This window comes from Canis lupus, chromosome 9, assembly GCF_011100685.1.
Source record: "Canis lupus familiaris isolate Mischka breed German Shepherd chromosome 9, alternate assembly UU_Cfam_GSD_1.0, whole genome shotgun sequence".
In the NCBI taxonomy this organism is placed as follows: Eukaryota; Metazoa; Chordata; class Mammalia; order Carnivora; family Canidae; genus Canis; species Canis lupus.
In genome coordinates, this window is record NC_049230.1 from 19604755 (window position 1) to 19625551 (window position 20797).

At 46.7% G+C, this 20797-nt stretch overlaps 2 protein-coding genes across 7 annotated transcripts in view; one reads left to right on the plus strand and one right to left on the minus strand.

Annotated features, from left to right (window-relative positions):
- ETV4 (ETS variant transcription factor 4) overlaps positions 1-1990 on the plus strand; it is a 15282-nt gene extending 13292 nt beyond the window's left edge. For all 6 annotated transcript variants that reach the window (XM_038547196.1, XM_038547198.1, XM_038547195.1 and 3 more), the window contains 4 exons: positions 11-79; positions 253-425; positions 700-801; positions 1115-1990. In XM_038547196.1, coding sequence (XP_038403124.1) covers positions 11-79; positions 253-425; positions 700-801; positions 1115-1339 — 569 coding nt within the window. In that variant the 3' untranslated portion in view covers positions 1340-1990. The remainder of the gene's footprint in view (positions 1-10; positions 80-252; positions 426-699; positions 802-1114) is intronic.
- A 3269-nt stretch (positions 1991-5259) lies between these two features.
- The window catches only part of DHX8 (DEAH-box helicase 8), a 32374-nt gene continuing 16836 nt past the window's right edge, over positions 5260-20797 (minus strand). The window contains exons 13-23 of the mRNA XM_038547201.1: positions 19219-19413; positions 18730-18915; positions 18399-18609; positions 17808-17989; positions 15102-15242; positions 11707-11862; positions 8661-8798; positions 7728-7856; positions 7356-7552; positions 6740-6919; positions 5260-5989 (exon numbers count right to left, since the gene is read on the minus strand). Coding sequence (XP_038403129.1) covers positions 5770-5989; positions 6740-6919; positions 7356-7552; positions 7728-7856; positions 8661-8798; positions 11707-11862; positions 15102-15242; positions 17808-17989; positions 18399-18609; positions 18730-18915; positions 19219-19413 — 1935 coding nt within the window. The 3' untranslated portion in view covers positions 5260-5769. The remainder of the gene's footprint in view (positions 5990-6739; positions 6920-7355; positions 7553-7727; positions 7857-8660; positions 8799-11706; positions 11863-15101; positions 15243-17807; positions 17990-18398; positions 18610-18729; positions 18916-19218; positions 19414-20797) is intronic.

The following is a 20797-nucleotide window of genomic DNA, read 5'->3' on the forward strand; positions in this document are numbered from 1 at the left end:
CCTCCTCAAGGTTATGGCTACGAGAAACCTCTGAGACCATTCCCAGATGATGTCTGCGTCGTCCCGGAGAAATTCGAAGGTCAGAGAAGGGACTATTCATCAGAGGATCGGGGTCGTAGCCATGCCCTCTGTGTGGTCACGTCCCTCCACCTGCCCCCAGCCCTGGGATCCCGTTACCCCTGGGGAGAGAAGGGCTTGCTTAGGGGACCAGAAGGCACAAACCTGACACGTCCTGTTTTCTGCATTCCCCAGGAGACATTAAGCAGGAAGGGGTTGGGGCGTTCAGAGAGGGACCGCCCTACCAGCGCCGGGGGGCTTTGCAGCTGTGGCAGTTCCTGGTGGCCCTGCTGGATGACCCAACCAACGCCCACTTCATTGCCTGGACTGGCCGGGGGATGGAGTTCAAACTAATCGAGCCTGAGGAGGTAGGCCTCTCAGATGTCCGTACCTCTCTTCCCCGCATCTCCGGGGCCTGGAGACACTAGCACCTGGGGTCGTGGCAGATGCCTTCCCATCGGAGTTCTTTCCCAGGACCTGACTCCTGTCAGACCTGGGTCTCTGGGCCGCTGCTTACTGCAGGACCAGCTCACCATTTTGTTCCAAGTAACTCAGGTGCTCTTTCTGACCTGTCCTCCCCTGCCCCTATCTTTTTTCCTGCTAAGCTAGCACCACTGTCCCAAAACTCTGTCCTGTCTCCAGGTCGCCAGGCTCTGGGGCATCCAGAAGAACCGGCCGGCCATGAATTACGACAAGCTGAGCCGCTCACTCCGATACTACTATGAGAAAGGCATCATGCAGAAGGTGGGGGCTGCGGGCCCAGGGATGGGGGCCTCAGGGGGGCAGGGGAGCATTTCCCAGCAAGTCTGTGGGAGCAGGTAATGAACCTGTCAGAGGGAACAAGAAGTAGTGGACAAGATTTCCTGCTCCCAAAAAAGTGCCACACGGTAACCAGAAAGGCCTGAGCGTGGAGGCAGTGAGATGGGAGCACGAGAACTGCACCCCCCCCCCCCCCCCCCCCCGCCGCATCTGCCCCACCCTGGCCCGGTGCTGTGTCCCCCACCCCATGCTGACCCGCAGGGTGAGCTAGGCCCACCCAGCCCCTCTCTCCCCACAGGTGGCCGGCGAGCGCTACGTGTACAAGTTTGTGTGTGAGCCCGAGGCCCTCTTCTCTCTGGCTTTCCCGGACAATCAGCGTCCAGCCCTGAAGGCTGAGTTTGACCGGCCAGTCAGTGAGGAGGACACAGTCCCTTTGTCCCATTTGGACGAGAGCCCTGCCTACCTCCCAGAGCTAGCTGGCCCCACCCAGCCCTTTGGCCCCAAGGGTGGCTACTCTTACTAGGCCTGGCCGCTGCTCCCCTGCCACCGGTGGGTGCTATCTTGTGTACATATAGATGCGTTTGGTGTTGGGGAAACCCTCACTCTGAAACCCACAGATGTCTTTGGAGCAGATCCCCACTGGCCCACCTGCCGCCCCTGCCCAGACTCTGAGCTGCTCACCAGAGTCGTTGGGAAGGAAAAATGGAGACGCTGCAAGTGCAAAGGTGGGGTCCAGGAGCTCCTCTGGGGGTGTCGCCTCCAGCCTCTTCCCAGGCCCTGCTTAGAAGCCCAAGCTGCACTCCTCTCCCCCAACACAGAGGACGAGAGTTCACTCTGTTCTGGGTGACAGAGAAGGAGCGTTCCACTTTATCATGGTGGAAAGGGGTGCACTAAGCTTCCCAGAGTCTCCATGGTGGGCAGACAGAAGCCTGCATCCTGCACTCCGCTCCAAGCTGTGGCCCTGGAGGGTCCTGCTTGTCCATTCTTGGTGCTCCGTGTTCTGAGAGGCAGGAGGAGGCTGGAGTCAGGGGTTAGGGGTAGGGGAGGGGCTGCAGGGTGGAGGCCAGGTGGGCTGGGTTCCTGCTTCTAGGGCCCTTTGCCTTTTCTCTGCCTAGGATTCCACCTCCACCTCCACCACATCTGCCAGACCCCAATAAAGGCCCCTGCTTCTCCTCTTAGTTGTTCTGTGTCCTTTTTACTACCATGGGAGAAGGACCCGGAGGTTCAGAAAGAGCTTTGGCCTTGGGACAGATGACCAGGGTTGGGGTCTGGCCCTGACACTTCCCAGATGGATCTGGGAAGCCAGTTAACTTAACCTTGGACTTTTCCTCTGAAAAATGGGTTCAGTGATACCTGTTCTTTCCCCCTCTGGTGCTCCCAGGCCACTGGCTACTGAGCTTTGAGGCCCTCTGAGGCTCCCTCAGGCAGAGTTTGGCCTGTGGTTTCTGTGCTGCTGTTCCCACGACTGAGCTACCTAGGTCTACACCCCAACTGTGTGTCCTACCCTCCCCCTTTTAAGACTTTATTTATTCATTTATGAGAGACAGAGAGGAACAGACACAGGCAGAGGGAGAAGCAGGATCCTTGCAGGGAGCCCACGTGGGACTCGATCCCATGTCTCCAGGATCACACCCTGGGCTGAAGGCGGCCGCTAAACCGCTGAGCCACCTGGGCTGCCCTCCTGCCCCCCCCTTCTGCTGGGACTCCAGGATTCTGTTTTTGCTGAAACTGGGAACAAGTGTTTATAATGGAGATGGTCTGGAGAATGGAGGGGAGAAGGCACCCGGGCAAGGGGGTGCAGGGAGAGGCTGGAGCAAGCCCTGTGTTCTGCCAATGAAGGAAGAGGGCACTGGATCTTCAGGGAAAGGGGAGTAGAAAAACATGTGCTGCTTCCCCAGATTTAAATGCTGGGGCCCTTCTCTGTGGATGAGTGGGAAAGGCAAGGTTGAGAAAGCAGTTAACACCTAGGGAGACAATAGACCTCACAAGGGATTCAGGTGTGAGGGGCAGGATGGAAGGCTCCGGTGAAAATGCACTCCACTTAACAGAACCGCAGCCCTGCGGAGGCTGCGCTGGCCCAGCCCTCATGAAGACTTAACCAGCTTGGATCCCTAGCGTCCGAGCCTTCAAAGGAAGGGATGCCTGTCAACCACTACCCACAAATAAAAGGCAACATTGTTTTCTTAGAAACTGAAAACATCAACCTACTTTTAAAATTCAGAGCAAGGAACAAGTACATTTTAAAATGCAAGTTTTCAAAAATATACATGTTTTTTAAAAATACATAAATTTTTTAAATACGTAATTTAATTCCACATTAAAGCCAGGCTATCTCAGTGGGAAGCTGGAGAAGTCAGTGGAAACCCTGAGGTCCTGAGTCTTGCATAAAGGGGTGACAGAGATTTGGATGAGAAGCAGTATCCACAGCTTGAGACATATGACCTCTACCCTCTCAAGTGTTTAACACGCCACTCCTCACAGCTCTTTGTTCAAATCCTTAACCTTGGAGGGCCACTACTGGGAGGAGGCAGTCAAGCTCCAGGCTGGATGAAGGTGAACCCTGGACCGAGAAGCCTGACGCAGCTGGAGAGTTTACACAAGCCCTGCTGGGATGGTTCCCCCACATACACAAGCACACTCAGCACATGTACAGGGGCAGGAAACTCCTGAGCGAGGCTCCTGCAGGGCTGTGGTGAGTGGCCTAGAAGATTCCAGCTCTCTGCAGGAGATCCACATCCTCTCCTAGGCTGTCACTCAATCTCGGGGAAATATTGTTTCAAGGAAGAGAAACAAGGGCCCCATTGTGTGGGAGCAGCAGGCAAGTCCTCCTTCCCAATCTAGGCCTTTTCTCCCTCTGAGCAGGCTCAATAATGCTGCCCACATGCTGTTTCCTGATGGACAGTCTCAAGGTCAGACCCTAGCCATACTGACAGCGCAGAGAAGTGACCCCAGCTCATGGGGTAGATGTTCAAGGAACACCCATAGAGCTAGTGTCCTTTTTTCTGCTCAACTAATCCACCAAAGATGACTAGGCCTGCTCTCTCTCACTCTTCTCAACCTCAGCTCAAATCCCAAACCTCTCCACCCCACTGCCTTAACAACCTCCTACGGGCCGATGCCTCCAGGGCTGGTCACTCAGCTGGGGCAGGTGGCTGCCAAGCCTTGAGTTTGTCCCTGAAGTGGAGACTGGGGAGCTGTGTGCCCAGCCTCTGCTTTACTTTGGGTTTCCTTTGTAGGCCCCTGCCTCTCTCTCCTGATAAGGCCTTAAAAGGTAAACACACAAAGATCCCCTGCCCATAATTACTGGCCTGGCTTCCTGAGGAACACTTGAACAAATCAGCCCATGGAAGGGGCAGGGACCTCAGTCAGCAGATGTCCTGGCCTTTATTCCTCTGGGCTGGATCCTCTGAACTGTCTTTAGGGTGGTCAGTTTGCTGCCCAAAGACCGCCTACATTCTATTACATCCTAGAATGTCCTAGAATCTTTTAGCATCTGGTGTACCATTCCATAGTTCTAGTATTTATATCATTCCAGAACTTACTAGAGTTGGGATGAAAAAGGCAGTGGAGGCCATTATATCTGATGTGCCCAATCCCCCAGGGGCTTCTCTAGAAGCTCCACACCCAGACCCACTTTCCAGAGGCTTCACAACCTGGCCGGGCAGCATGTGTCTGGTGTTCTTTTGAGTTGAGCACTTCCTGAGGAACTGTGAGAGGGCCACTGGGAGGTGGCTATTCTCCAACCATATGCTATGAGAAACTCACTTGGCAATAGCAGCACCAACTGGCTGAGAGGGGTTCCATAGGTTTTCCGTTTGTGGTGGGGGACAAGAGGCTTTGACCATAAAAACCCTCTGGTGGCCCAGCGGTTTAGGGCCGCCTTAAGCTGAGGGACGTGATCCTGGAGACCCAGGATCCAGTCCCACGTCAGGCTCCATGCAGGGAGCCTGCTTCTCCCTCTGCCTGTGTTTGTGCCACTCTCTCAGTGTGTCTGTCATGAATAAATAAGTAAAATCTTAAAAAAAAAAAAAACAAAACCCTCTGTGGATGCCCATTGAAGACCTGGGGGTGGGGGTGGGGGTGGGAGGAATAAAAACAAAAGCTGTGATGACCCTTGCATGTTTCAAAAGGAAAAAGGGGCATGCTACACACTGTGTGGCATGCAGAGGAGGGAGCTAGGGAAAGCGTTCTGTATTCAATATGCTGCATCTGTTACCACTCAAGTGCCCAGACAGGGGCAGTGGATGTGGTTAATCATGGGGCCATGCGGCAGAGCTGGGCTCACGCGGGTGTCAACAGATAGGACTGCAGGCCTGGCCTATGCGTCACCCCCGAAACCAAAGAGCCCCAGAGCTCTGATTACAGGGGACTCTCTACCATGTGCACCAAAGCCACCAATTTCCCCACCCACCCTGAGCCCAGGCCAATATCCTAACCTTTCAGTTAGAAGAAACAGCCACAGAAAACCATTTATGTTTCCATAGGAAAATAAATATTTCTAGGAGGTTAAACAAAAGCACAGGGGCTGGACAGGGGCAGGAGGTGGGGCCAACTGTCAATGAGCTTCATGGTTCCCTTCTCAGAGTCCCAGCTAGGGCATCAGGCCCTCACTACATCTGGGTTCAGATGCTCACGACTCTTCCCGTCCTAGGGCTACATGAGTTGTCCGTCTCGTGGAGACAATGCCCTGTACTCCCACACTAGCTGTGAGCCCCAGCTGGCCACAGTGTCTTGATGGGGTCAGAGCTGCGGGTTCTGGTCAAACCAGGCGTAAATCCCTGTTTCTATTTTACCACCAGGGAAGAAGTTAAGAGGCAAGTTTAGAAAATGGCCAGTGAAGATATTTAGTCACTGGACAGCTGTATCCCCAGGACCAGCTTTTCCTTGCTAAGAGTTGAGTCCAGGCCCTAGGCCACCACTGCAGGAGAGAGGCAGGTAGATAAGTCTTGCCTCTCAGCGCCGTCGGAAGGCCCGGGATATTCTCCAAGCGTTGGGCTCCTCGTACCGGTTGTACAAGGGTTCTAGACGCTGTTGCTTCTTCTGCTTGCTTAGCTTGGTCGGGTCGGAGACCTTGAAGAAGGCTGGAGCAAACTCCACAAGCCACCTGGGGTCAATAGTGGTGACCTCACGCATGTACTCCTTCGTCGTCAGCACCAGCTCATGGTACACTACCCTAGGTGGGGGACAGAGATAAGGCTCAAGCCACCTGTGCAGGCCTCACTTCACAGTCCCCATGGTCCCTGGCGGGCCGCAAGGAACTTGCATTTTACCCCCTTACCTCCCCTGTGTGACCATTCAGGAGGCTGCAGTCTCTGTTCATGAGCCACACTCCCATACTGAGGAGTATGCACACCTCTAACTATAAGAAAGCTGTCAGGATGTATTCTAGTCCTTGCTCTAACTAGTCTTGGTTCTAACTAGTTAAGTAACATGAAGCCAGTAACACCTCTGGATCTGGGTTTCCTGCTCTGTGGACTGGGAGGGTGGTTTTTAAGGCTGTCTCCACAAAATTCTGGGGCTCTGAAAGAAGAGCTTTGGGGCCTGCCAAAGGCACTGGGGAAGGCCAACCAGCAAGGCTCTGCATCTCCAACCCCTCCTAGTATGACAACACTGTGTGGTTTTAGATCAGTTTGGTGTTACAGTGTGTAAGATTGCAATTTTTTTTTAAGTGCTACTTAAAAAAAACTCATTTAAACCATCTCACTAGACGATCTCTAAGATCTTCCTTGGCTCCCAACCCTAGGACTTTATTTCTATCAAATGGGCCTGATACTGTGCCTACTTCAGGCTTCTGTTGCTCTAGAAACGGAAGCAATGTTGGAGGAAAGTGCTGGGCTGGGCAAAGACCCAAATGCTAAGGCCTAGGAGAGTTACAGGTTCTTTCTGTACACGACTGCCCCCAGACCTCAATCGGCCCACCTACCATTCGGGCTGTCTGTTGAAAAGAGCACTGGAAGGGTGAATGTAGACCACCTGCTGGTCGATCAGTGTCCGGTAGCCCTCCTGTGGGTCTTTCTTGGCAGCGTTTCGGAAGAATCCACTGCAGATGGCCTTCTGCACTCGCACTGTGGACTTGCCACAGGAGACCACATCCAGCTTGTGTCTAACAGATTGAGAGAGGATAAATATATGAGACACCTCTGCATTCAGAGGTTCTATCTTCCAGAATGATGGTACCCCACACCCCCACTTCAGGTCCCCAGAGACTGACTGGGGTTCCCCTCTCCCAGCCCTAAATGTACCACAGGGGCAGCTCCATCGCAGGCAGGATGGATGCAGGAAGAGCCAGAGATTTTATTCAATTCAACCTGTAATGTTCCAGATGCTTATAAACAAAGCAGTTTTCTATTATTAATAAGTAAACTTCTTAGAAACTTTCTGAAGTGACTCTCAGCTCCACCCTTGCCTGGGGAGAGCTATAACAAAGACAGAAAAGGCTTATGTGAGAAGCCTATAACCTCTCAGGTACACCAAAAGAGGAACAGACAGGATAGTCAGGCAGACTCAACTCAAACATGGGGCCAGTCACCAGACATTACCTGTCCATTATGCCTAACATCTGCTTGCGAATATCCTGGGCCCGGCGCAGGGAGCGCGCCTGGATGAAGTTCTCATAGCACCATGGGTTGGAGAATTTGTTGTTCTTCCAGGAGTTGTACACGGCCAGCAGGGTGAGGTGGTCCCCTTCGGTCTGGTGGAATTTGGCTTTCTTCTGATCTGCGAGGGCTTGTTTATCCTGCCAAGAGGTGGGACAGGATCACTCTCTGTCCAGTGGCTCCTAAGTGACAGCCTAGCAGTTCCGGGGAGTCCCAACTGGCCCTGTCGAGTGGTTATGTGAAGTACTGCAGTGGCAAGAGGCTGATTCTACCAACTTTGCCACGCCTGTACCTGAACAAGTCTGAACTCCTTACCTTGGGCCTATAGAAGACATTCTGCACTGACAGCATGGACACGATGGTCAGCATCTCCTCACTGCAGCCCAGGTGCACGGACATGATCAGCATCTTGCACAGCATTGGCTCCAGGGGAAATTCTGCCATCTAGAGGGAGAAGAGGAGACTACAGCTGCTGCCCTCAGAAGACCCATCTGTATGCCAGTGACAGACACTGAGCAGAGTGGGTAACACACTACAGGACGGTTCACCTGAGCGCAACAACGTGAGCGCCGGTCTCTATCACAAGAATGTTGTCTTTTATTTTCCCAAATCAACCTCAACAAAATGTATGTGACCAAGAACGTTAACTACTCCAGGAGTGGATGAGAATTTTGCAGACATCTTTTAAAATTAAGGCTAGACTCAATAATACATCCTGAAATAAAACTGACTATGGATAAAATCTGTTTTCCTAATAAAGTAGTAATAGTTTTAAGCGACAGTGGAAAACCCAGTTTAAAAACAGGCATCTTAGGATCCCTGGGTGGCGCAGCGGTTTAGTACCTGCCTTTGGCCCAGGGCACGATCCTGGAGACCCGGGATCGAATCCCACGTCGGGCTCCCTGCATGGAGCCTGCTTCTCCCTCTGCCTATGTCTCTGCCTCTCTCTCTTTCACTCTCTCTCTGTGACTATCATGAATAAATAAATAAAATCTTTAAAAAAAAATAAAATAAAAACAGGCATCTAAAAAAAAAACAGGCATCTAAAAATAAATAAATAAATAAATAAATAAATAAATAAATAAATAAATAAATAAATAAATAAAAAAAATAAAACAGGCATCTAGAATTCTACTCAAAGTAGAGTAGGCCCCTACTGAGGGCCTCAGAGTTTAATTGTGCACAGAACAAAGAGAATGGAAGGCTAGCCAGGGACTAAAAAAACAGGAAATTCAGTCTGGCTCCTACCCTGCGGCCCAGACGAGTGAGCAGGCCCTCATCGTCCAAGGCCCCCAGCGTATAGAGCTGCTCCATGGCTGTGATCAAGGTTTCCATTGGTGGGGCATCCATGAAGTCAAAGGACAGCAGGTCATTGATGCCCATGGCCTAGAACAGAAGGAAAGAAAGCATGTGATTGGACAGTCAGCCCTGCTAGTGTTAACATGGAGGGAGTGTACCTGTCCATTTCTTTCCTGTTTCTTCTATTACAAGGAGGAAGTCATCAACAAGATTAGCAGTCATCTCCAGGGCTGAGTCACACAAAACTCAGACTGGTAGAAAGCATATACTCTCTCAGGAAACTTTAAAAATGGCGCCTTCAAAGTAAATACAGATACAATTCAACAACAAAAAGATGACAATTTAAAAATGGGCAAATGGGCACCTGGCTGGCTTAGTTGGAAGACCTCGCAACTTCTGACCTCAAGGTTGAGTTCTAGCCCCACATTGGGTATAGAGATTACTTAAATAAATAAATCAGGGATCCCTGGGTGGCGCAGCGGTTTGGTGCCTGCCTTTGGCCCGGGGCGCGATCCTGGAGACCCGGGATCGAATCCCATGTCGGGCTCCCGGTGCATGGAGCCTGCTTCTCCCTCTGCCTGTGTCTTTGCCTCTCTGTCTCTCTCTGTGTGACTATCATGAATAAATAAATAAAATCTTTAAAAAAAATCAAATCAAATCAATCAATCAATCAATCAATCAATAAATCATTAAAAAAATACACAACGGGGATCCCTGGGTGGCTCAGTGGTTTGGCGCCTGCCTTTAGCCCATGGCGCGATCCTGGAGTCCCAGGATGGAGTCCCGCGGAGGGCTCCTGGCATGGAGCCTGCTTCTCCCTCTGCCTGTGTCTCTGCCTCTCTCTCTCTCTCTCTCTCTCTCTCATGAATAAACAAATAAATCTTTAAAAAAAACCAACATAAATACAAGTAAACAAAAATGGGCAAAGGACATTAAGAGGCATTTCTCCCAATAAGTTATAAAAATGGCCAAAAAGCACATGAAAATATGCTCAACGGAACTGGTAATCAGGGAAATGCAAGTCAAAAGCACAAGATTATAGCCTACCCACTAGGATGGCTATAATAGGGAAAGGAACAGAACAAGGGTTGGCCAGGATGTGGAGAAACAGGGACCTTTATGCAATGTCAGTGGCAATGTTAAATGGTGACTTCTTGTTAAGTTAAACATACATCACCATATGACCCAACAATTCCAACTTCTAGATATGCCCAAGAGAACTGAAAAGAAGGACACAGATACTGGTACGCTAATTTTCATAGCAGCATTATTCACAAAAGCCAAAAGACAGAAACCACCCAAATATCCATCAACAGATGAAGGGATAGACAAAATGCAGTATATGCACACCAGGAGTATTATTCACCCTTAAAAAGGAATGAAATTCTAACACATGCTATATAACACAATGAACTATGAAAACACGATGCTGGGCAAAATAGGCCAGACACAAAAGGACAAACACTGCATGATTCCATTGGTATGGAAATCAAGCTCAGAGAGACCAGAAAGTGGAATAATGGTCATGGGGGCTGGGGTAGTGGTGGTGGAGATAAAGGATGGTGCCATGTAATGAGTTTCTCTATGGAATGATGACAAAGTTCCAGAAATAGATGGTGGTGATGGCTGCACAATATTGGGAAAGTACTTATTGCTGCTGAACTGTACATCTTAAAAAGGTTACAAGAATAATAGGTTGTGTCTTTTACCATATTTTTTAAAAAGGACAACATACCAGCTTGTCCTATCTCTTGCACACATAATTTCTACCTTGCATTGAGGAAGTGCCTCATATTGCATCAGGTGGCAGGGATAGGAAGATGACTAAGACATAGCCTGGCTCCCAGAGAGTTCACAATGGTGAGATACACAAAACACCAGTAACACCGTGCAGGCTGTATGCCGGGCAAAGAGTTGGCATTCGATATTCGATAGCCAATGTGTTGGCTAATTTGATGAATTGAAGAAACAAATGAGTGATGCACTATCCAAGCATGTTTAAGGGGGATGTGGTAGGACTTAAGCCTTCTGTTTCTTTTCCCTAAAGTGATTGTGACTATAAACACAGCAGGTGTCCAATAAATGCTTATTGTGTGAATAATAACTACAAGGAATTATGTTAGCAATCAGCGAGTACTGTGCCAAGGGCCTTTACCTGTATTATCTCATTTATTTTCAAAATAGATACTATTAATAGCCCACTTCTAGAAAGGAGAATATAGAAAAGCCGGTTGAGCAGATAAATTTGCCAAGGACATAGAGCTCAGAGCAAAACTTTGAGCCACAGATGCCTCTCTGTTCTCACTCCAGAGACTAAAGCAGGATTTTTTTTCTGAAGCTCTGTGTTAGCCTCTCTTACAGAGAATGAATAATAAATTACAACAGAGCACTCTGCACCAGCAGAGTGAGAGTGCCAGGGCCCCAGGGCAGCATCAGTGTCAGGGGGTGGGGATGCCATCAGCTGGGAAATTATTCATGCAGCTCCCCCTGCCAAAAGAGAATGAGGGTCCTCACTGGGGACCTAGAGAGGAAGAGCAATGATTCAGAATGAAAACCCAGCCCCCCTGAGGGTCAGTCTGAAACCTGTACTGATAGTTCCCTTGCAACGTTTTTTGGATTGGGGGTTTCGCTTCCATTCTAAAAGAGACTTGGATCAGGGTTGAAGGAAGTGTGACTGCCTGTCCACGGTTTGGCATGAATTAGATTTTTCTAATATCCTTTTAGAAAATGCCCCTAACCAAAATCTTTTATAACCAAATATCCTGCTGGTTATTATGGTCAGAAAAAAAACGTGTGCTCACAGTAGACATGCCAACTTAGCCCTAGCCCCGCAGCAGAGAGGCTGTTATCACAGCCATTTGCATTCCATTCAAAGGGACTAGTTCCACGAGGTTACTAAAATATTTAACAAGGTTCATAAAACCGATACTCCTTTACTATGGACATACGATTAAACTGTTCCACCAGCCCATCCTAACAAGACAGTGATCTCTACCTTGAGCGAGAGCACCGTGCTCGCCAGGTTGGTCCTCTGGATTTCCGGCACATTGGTGGTCAGCATTTCATCTCGGTAGGCACGTTCAGTGTACAGCCTGTAACACTTCCCTGGGCCCGTCCGCCCAGCTCTGCCAGCTCGTTGCTTTGCCTGAGCCTGGAGGGGAGGGCATATAAAAGTAACATATCTGTTGAACATTGCATAACAGCTTTACCAGATTTAGGAAATCTGCTAAAAGGGGGGCGCTTAGCAGCTGGCAGAACCCGAAATGGGGTTTATTTCACTTCCTTTAGGACCATTTCCAAGACTATCAAGGCTCTTATCATCCCCTCTCTAAAACTCGGCATTTCAGGAAAGTTTGTTCAAGTGAGGCAGATACAAGCAATGTGAATGGAAGAAACACTGAAAGATCGCAGAAATACACATTTAAAAATAGTGTGGCACAATATACGAGAAAAAGCGTAACACAATATGAGAAATGGGCAGCCCAGGTGGCTCAGCGGTTTAGCGCCACCTTCAGCCAGGGCCTGACCCTAGAGACCTGGGATCCAGTCCCATGTCGGGCTCCCTACAGGGAGCCTGCTTCTCCCTCTGCCTGTGTCTCTGCCTCTCTCTCTCTCTCATGAATAAATAAATAAAATCTTAAAAAAGAAGAAAAAAATGAGAAACACCATCCCCACAGTTGGGATAAAAAATGTAAGTGAACCCAAGAAATGTAGTGTTGATCCTACCAGTGATGACTCTGCAGCTCTTTTGTGTGTTTTTAAGGAGGCTCCACTTACTCCAGGGCCCAGCATGGAGACTAAAGTGGAACATGAACTCAAGACCCTGAGATCAAGACCTAATCCGAGGCCAGAGTCGGACTGAGCCATCCAGGCGCCCCTCCCAAATCAGCTTCGGAACTCTCAATAACAGAAGAAAATGTTCATGTACATAGGTGAAAAAGCAAGATACAGAACAATACTAATTTTGTAAACAAAACAAAAAAACTACCAGAAGGAAAAACTGGGAACAAAAAGCGCTAAAACTGTGACTAACTCTCATGGTAGGCTTGTGGATCAGTTCTATTTACTTTTATCAAATATCTAGTGTTGAACATGTATTATACCTTAATAATCAAGAAAATTAAATGTTTAAACAAAAAAAATGCACAAAACTGCACACTTAGCAAGACTACTAGACTTGCTAACAAGAAAGAAACAAACAAAAGATGGGCAAGAAAAGCATCAAAATGAGAAAGTGGTGGCAATAGAATTATGAGCAATTTAAATTTTTTTCTTCTTTATCCCCAAAATAATATAATACTTCTCTACACTACGTAGGGGAGAGGGACGCTAATTTTTCAAGTGTTTCTTTCTTTCTTTTTTTTTAAAGATTTTATTTATTTATTCATGAGAGACACAGAGAGAAGAGAGGCAGAGGGAGAAGCAGGCTCCCCGCAAAGAGCCCGATGTGGGACTCGATCCCAGGTCTCCAGGATCACGCCCTGGGCCGAAGGCGGCGCTAAACCGCTGAGCCACCCAGGGATGAATAAATTTCTTTCTTAAATTATTTATTTAAGTAATCTCTACACCCAAAGTGGAGCTCAAACTCATGACCCTGAGATCATGAGTCGTACCCTCTTCCAACAAACCAGGAAGCACTCTGAATTAGTTAAATACAACTAACTTTTAAATTAAAAAAAAAAAAAATACATGTAGTTTAGCCATAGATTGCTAGGAAACCATGAATGGCAATCTGAAGACGGCCATTTGCTGACAAAACCATCTGTCTTACAAATCAGGATTTTACAAATTCCTCTTCCAGTCCCAAACCAAAGGAGAGAGTATCAAAGGTCACTAACCACATTAAGGCAGGCAGCAATCACATATAGCATTCTACAGACATCTCTCTCCAAATCAGGGAGAACAAATGTAGCTTATTTCTCAATCACTGAAAGTGGCAAGCACCACCCCAAGAAATGGTACAGAGCACACAGGCAGGGGCCAGACTGCCCAGCTTCAAATCCTGGCTCCACCAGCTGTGTAGCCTTAGGCAGGTCTCTTAACCTCTCTGTGCCTCATTCTCATCTGTGAAAACAGCAACATCTACTACCACTAAGAATGAATGAGAGAATGCAAATGAGTTCATGTATGTGCAAGTACCTAGTGACTGGCATTTAGTAAGCACTCTGCAAATGGTAGCTGGTATCTCTTAAGGCCCAAAATGACAACAGCCTTATGATTTTTATGGATTATGAAAATCACACATCCCTCTTATAAAATATTAAGATAATATGTAAAAGCCAAAGAAAATAATGCACTTCGCCCCTCAGCATAATAACCAGCAGCTCCACCGACAAGTAACCCCAACTACCATGCCGACTACACTTTCTGTCTCAGGCATGCACACATATGCTGTACACAAGCATGCACCATTTATTTTTAAACAAAAGTTGGACTCTACTATTCATACTATGCTTCGGTTTACTTTTTTCAAATAATATATCACAATTATATGCTTATGTCATTAAATATAGATGCCCACCACCATGTTAATGCCACACAACATTCTATGGCGTGCATATACCATATTTTATTAAACGACTTCCCTTTTGGAGTTCATTTAGAATTTTCCCAGGTTTCCTTTCATATAAATAATACTTTGGCGAACATCCTTTTCCCTTACCTTCAGATGTATGCTTGCTAAACTTTCAGATGTATTCCTGGAAGTGGAACTGTTATCTTCAAAAAATGAACTTTTAAATGTTGGATGCCTTGTAGCCAAAATGCCCTCAAAAAGGCTGATCAAGTTATTCATTTTTAAATATAATTTGGGCAGGAAATTATTACACAATTACAAAAGAAATCCATTAACATCTCATGAATTATTACTATCTCAGATGTCTGTGGATAAGTACAATATTTTTTAAAATATGTCCTTATAAGTTTTATAATCTAGGGTGCTAGAATTGAAACTTTTTTAAGTTCCAGTTTTAGCAAGCTTTTTAATGCTGAAACACTATCCAAAAGATTGAACACAAACTACACACAAAATGTCCTTTATCTCACAAAAGCACCCAGTTATCTTAAAGGATCCTCTTTGAAAACAATAAAGTTCAGGGGTGCCTTGGTGGTTCAGTTGGTTAAGCGTCTGTCTTTGGCTCAGGTTATGATCTTGGGGTCCTGAGATCGAGCCCCACATCAGGTTCTCTGCTCAGCAGGGAGTGTTGCTTCTGCTTCTACCTCTGCTCTTCCCCCTGCCTGTATACTCACTCTCTCTCAAATAAATAATATTTAAAAAGAATATCTCTTAAAAAAATAAAAGAAACAATGAAGTTCAAAATACCAAACCATAAAAAATTTAGACACCCTAACGAGGATTTTCAGGACAGCTGTGGGTAGAAGCCACCATACCTGAGAAATCGGAGTGACCACAAGCTGGTCAATGCCAGTCTTGGAATTGTAAACTTTCTGTTTCACAAACCCAGGGTCCACCACATAGTAGATGCCGTCAATAGTCAGCGAGGTCTCTGCGATGTTGGTGGCAATCACGACCTGCAGACAAAAGGGACACTGCTGGATTAAGCTGCCCAGGCTCAGCCCTGAGGTGTGAATCAGGACATCTGACTTCAGACATCTTCTCGAAGGACTGTGCCATTCTCTCCCTCTCTAGATTAGATAGCACTTAATCTGGCCTCAAATGGGTGGAAGGGGAAGTGCCTTCATCTTAAAGGTCAAATTGGGGACAAGGTAGCGGTACCTGAGAGGAGAAGGAGAACAGGAAAAAGCAAAGGCCAATCAAAGCCAATTTCATTTGGTGCTAATGGCCACATATCTCATTTTCTAGATCCAACGTTGATTACTACAATTTTAATTTTCTTGCACCCTGGGAAAGCAGAGATTTCCTGGCATCACATGTGCCAGTGCAAAATGAGATTTTTCTTCCCCCATGGGGACATCTGGACTACAAAATGGGCTGTTAGTGTATGTGGAACAAGAGAGAGATGTTTTTGTTGTGTGGTTTTTTTTTTTTTGTTTTTTTTTCTGATCATAAAATGAACGAGGCGGCAGAGGAATTTCACAGTTTGTGTGTATGTAGCAGTATGTGTGATCTAGAAGATTATTGGTCTCGGCTTGGCACTACCACTGTTCTTCCACCCAGAGGTTCAGCTAATAAAACACAATTGCTTGGAAAAATCATTGCGAGGAAGCACCAGAACATCTCGCATCATGCCAGCATCTCACTGGCCCTGAAAGGCTTCCACCTGCCACAGAGCTGCAGAGCCCTCTTAAAAAGAAGTCCAATCATCAGGAACAAAACAGAGGAGGAATTGCCATCTCTCCCTCCAGCCCCCCGAAAACCTGCTCCTCCTCCATGTTTCTGTTCTCAGCACTATCTTCCATCCAGCTGTCCATGCCAGAAAGCAGGGAGTCACTCTGATTTCTCCCTGCCCTTCTTTCCTACCCCTCCAACTACCCACTATGTCTTGTCCATTCTAACTCTTCAGTGTTATTCAAATCCAAGTCTTCCATTCCTAGGTATATATACTCAAGAGAAATGAAGACATGTCCGCATAGAAACTTGTAAACAAATGCCCATAGCAGCATTGTTCATAATAGCTAAAACATGGAAACAACCTGAATATCCAACAACTGGGGAAAAGATAAACAAAATGTGGTACATCCACATTCTGGATATAGAATATCATTCTATGATAGAATATTATGCGGCAATTAAAAAAAAAAAAGTAGCACTAAAACTGCTACAACATGATGAAACCTGAGAATGTGCTAAGTGAAAGAAACCAGTCACCTAGGATCACGTTAGGATTCCATTTATATGAACTGTCAGGAATAAGCAAATACAGAAATACAGAAAGTAGTTTAGCGGCTTCCAGGGACTGAGCACAGGGCTGAATGGGGGGGGGGGGGGGTGTCACTGTTAAAGGGTACGGGGTTTCATTTAGAGGTCATGAAATTATTCTAAAATTAACCATAGTGATTAATGGTTAATGATTAATTCCCATGAAAAATGGCAATTAATGGTCAAACAATCCAGTAAATATACTAAAAGCCGCTGAATTGTGTATTTTATTTTACTTTTTAAAGATTTTATTTATTTATTCATGAGACACACAGAGAGAGAGAGAGGCAGAGACACAGGCAGAGGGAGAAAGAGGCTCCATGCAGGGAGCCTGACATGGGACTCGATCCCACAACTCCAGGATCATGCCCTGGGTTGAAGGTGGCACTAAATCACTGAGCCACTCAGGCTGCCCCCTGAATTGTATGTTTTAAAGGGATGAATTGGGATCCCTGGGTGGCGCAGCGGTTTAGCGCCTGTCTTTGGCCCAGGGCGCGATCCTGGAGACCCAGGATCGAATCCCACGTCAGGCTCCCGGTGCATGGAGCCTGCTTCTCCCTCTGCCTGTGTCTCTGCCTCTCTTTCTCTCTCTCTCTGTGTGACTATCATAAATAAATAAAAATTTAAAAAAAATGAATTGTATGGTATGTAAATTGTATCTTGGTAAGGCCGTTATTTAAAAAAAAATTCATCTGTCTCCTCTCCCACTGTCTTACATGCATACCCATGCAGTTAGCTCCAGCTACAGAAGTAGGCAGCTCCCTGAAATGGCCACACTCTCTTGTCCCTAGGTTATCACATGCTGTCCTCTCAGAATGCTTGTCCTCCAGCCCTTCTTAACCAGAGGAACAGCCACATGCTCTTTAGGACAAGCTTAGATCCTTACTTCCTCTGAGAATTCTGGGCATGGGGCTCCCCTCCTGGGTATCCACAGTCCCAGCAGCTCTTTCATACCATATGTTCACGGCCTATTTACTGGTGGATGCCCCACAGCAGAGAGAGGCCTGGCCTCACACTGCAGCTTTGTGTACCCCAAAGCCTGGGAGATGCTGAAAAAATATCTGTCGAATACAGGAGAGGAAGAGGAGCAGGGGCTACATACAAGATCCTTATTCCTTAACAAACTGATTGGACTATTTTCTAAGACATAAGAAAACACAGTGTGTGTGTGCACCTTAGGCAATCCCTGTTAGGGCCAGGTACATACATCGTGTGGTTCCAGAGCACACGGGAGCTTCATCCCTGCCCACTGTTACCTTTCTGCTGCCAGGTGGAGCTGGGTCAAAGATTCGGGTCTGCATCTCACTGGGAAGAGCAGAGTACACTGGCAGGATGATCAGCTCTGGAACATCCGGTCCCAGGGATTTCATTCTTTCATATAGGATCTCACAAGCAGTATCAATCTCCTCCTGACCAGTGAGGAAGACCAGGATATCACCTAAGAAGAGAACATTTACTTCCTGTGTGCGCATTCTATACAAAGGCCACAGAGACCTGAAAAGAATGCCAGATGATGGAAAACATACTCTATTCCAATCCTTAATAAATCAAGAGGTTTTCATCTGTCCATGTTTATTCTGGTTTTTCATTTTTAGAGTGTTATTTTTAATATTTTTTTATTTTTTAAAAGTTTGTGTCCATTCTTATTTGCATGTGTGTCTCCATGCTTAAATAGAGTACAATTAAACCCTGTACACCATTATTTATATCTCTACTGCTGCTTCAAACATACAAGACTTAGGCTTACAGAGAGACTGATCCTTAATAGGCATTTTTTAAAAGATGAGAGAAAAGCTACCCCCATCAGGACTTTCAGCCTAAGAGGGGAAAATGCTCCTTCTTCCTACCTGGTGGTTCTGTTAGGTGGATCTGCATGACAGTGATCAAGCTGGCATCCAGATAATCTGTCTCAGGTTCCTTCGTGTATAGTATTTCCACTGGGTATGTTCGACCTGGAATGGTGAAGATGGGGGCTTCATAGAAGTACTGAGAAAACTTCACTGCATCCAATGTGGCTGAGGTGACAATTAGCTTCATGTCTTGCCGTTTCTGAACCGTCTAAAGGGAAATGCAATGTGGTTCACTAAGGACTAAGCAAAAAGGCACAGGAACCTCAAATCTGATTCCCAGGATTCAGTCCCCGACAGGTGGAAGGGCAACCAAAGAGAACATAGTTACCTTCTTCAACAATCCAAACAGCACATCAGTGTGAATGGTTCTCTCATGAGCCTCATCTAACATGATGATCGCATACTGTGTGAGGTCGGGGTCAATCAGGCACTCGCGGAGCAACATCCCATCTGTCATGTACTTGATCACGGTCTCTGGGCTGGTACAGTCCTCAAATCGAATGGTGTAGCCCACCTAAAGCAGAGGTGAAGCTGAAAACCTTAGACACAAACCTCTCCTTCTGCAATCACCAGGCAAGACTTCAGCCTGGTCAGACTGTTACCTGTAATCTTAAGAGGTAAGAATTTGACCAAGATTCGTAGTGATTTCCTCACAGTGAATCTGCCTTGGGCTTGATCCTGAGTGGATCACTGATGACGAGAACCCTCTGCCCCTCAAGAGAAACCTGAAGAAAGACAAGCCTATTCCCACTGTACAGAGATCTGAGCCTTTACACTCTCTGCAGGTATTTCGAGAACAGCTTCACTACTCACTTACCTCTTGGCCCAGGCAACATCCAAACTCCTCCGACACTCTTTTGGCCACTGACATGGCTGCTACTCTTCTGGGCTGGGTACATCCAATCTTGCCCCGGGAAGTATAGCCTGCCTCTGCCAGGTACTGGGTGATCTGCGTTGTCTTCCCAGATCCTGTCTCTCCAATAACAATCAGGATTTGATTGTCATGGACAGCCTGAAAGCAACAGAATGTAAATACAGTCATTAAAACTTCCCACACATTACTCAAAAGGAAAATAATGTTTACGTTCTAATGCTAAAGAAGAAAGAGGGCTGGGACACCTTGGCGGCTCAGCGGTTGAGCATCTGCCTTCGGCTTAGGGTGTGATCCCAGTTCCAGGATCGAGTCCCACATCGGGCTCCCTGAATGAAGCATGCTTTTCCCTCTGCCTGTGTCTCTGCCTCTCTCTCTCATGAATAAATAAAATAAAAACTTAAAAAAATAAAGAAGAAAGAAGGGATATAATAATGTACACATGCTAAATTACAACCAGGTTATTTTTAATCATGCAAAGAAAAAATATTAATGATTTTTTTTTTTAATTTGTGCAACTTTTTCCTTTTTTTTTTTAAGATTTTATCTATTTATTCATGAGAGACACAGAGAGAGAGGCAGAGACATAGGCAGAGGCAGAAGCAGGCTCCCTGCAGGGAACCCAACATAGAACTCAATCCCGAGACCCCGGTATCACACCCTGAGCCGAAGGCAGATGCTCAACCACTGAGCCACCCAGGCGTCCCTACTGGTGATTTTCTATGGGCAATGCTCTTCCTTATTTGAACTGCAAGTATAACTTAAAAACTTGAGGGGTGCCTGGGTGGCTCAATGGTTGAGCATCTGCCTTTGGCTCAGGTTGTGATCCCAGGGTCCTGGAATCAAGTCCTGCAACAGGCTCCCCACAGGGAGTCTGCTTCTCCTTCTGCCTATGTCCCTGCCTTTCTCTCTCTCATGAATAAATAAAATCTTAAAAAAAAAAAGAAACAAAAAACAAAAACTTGAAATTTTACAGGTATTCTTTTTTTAACTGACTCAATTTAATTTTTTAAAATGTTATTGGTTTTCTCACATTCATAAAAACATAAAGGTAATGCTACAAGCATAAACCACCACCCAAGGGCGCCTCGGTGGCTCAGTCAGTTAAACAGACGCCTTCGACTCAGGTCATGATCCCAGGGTCCTGGGATCAAGATGGGCATCAGGCTCCCTGCTCAGTGGGGAGTCTGCTTCTCCCTCTCTCTCTGCCCCTCCCCCTGTTTGTGTGCGTGCATTCTCTCAAATAAATAAATCTTTAAAAATAAATAAACTACCACCCAGCTATCACTGATTTTATGTATATATATATTTTAAGTACTATATGCATGTGGTTAAAGAATTCAACAGTAAATAAAAAGGGTACATAAAGTGTTCCCTTGGGACACCTGGGTGGCTCAGCAGTTGAGCACCTGCCTTTGGCTCAGGACATGATCCCAGATTCCCGGGATTGAGTCCCACATCAGGCTCCTTGTATGGAGCCTGCTTCTCCTCCCTCTGCCTATGTCTTTGCCTCTCTTTCTGTGTC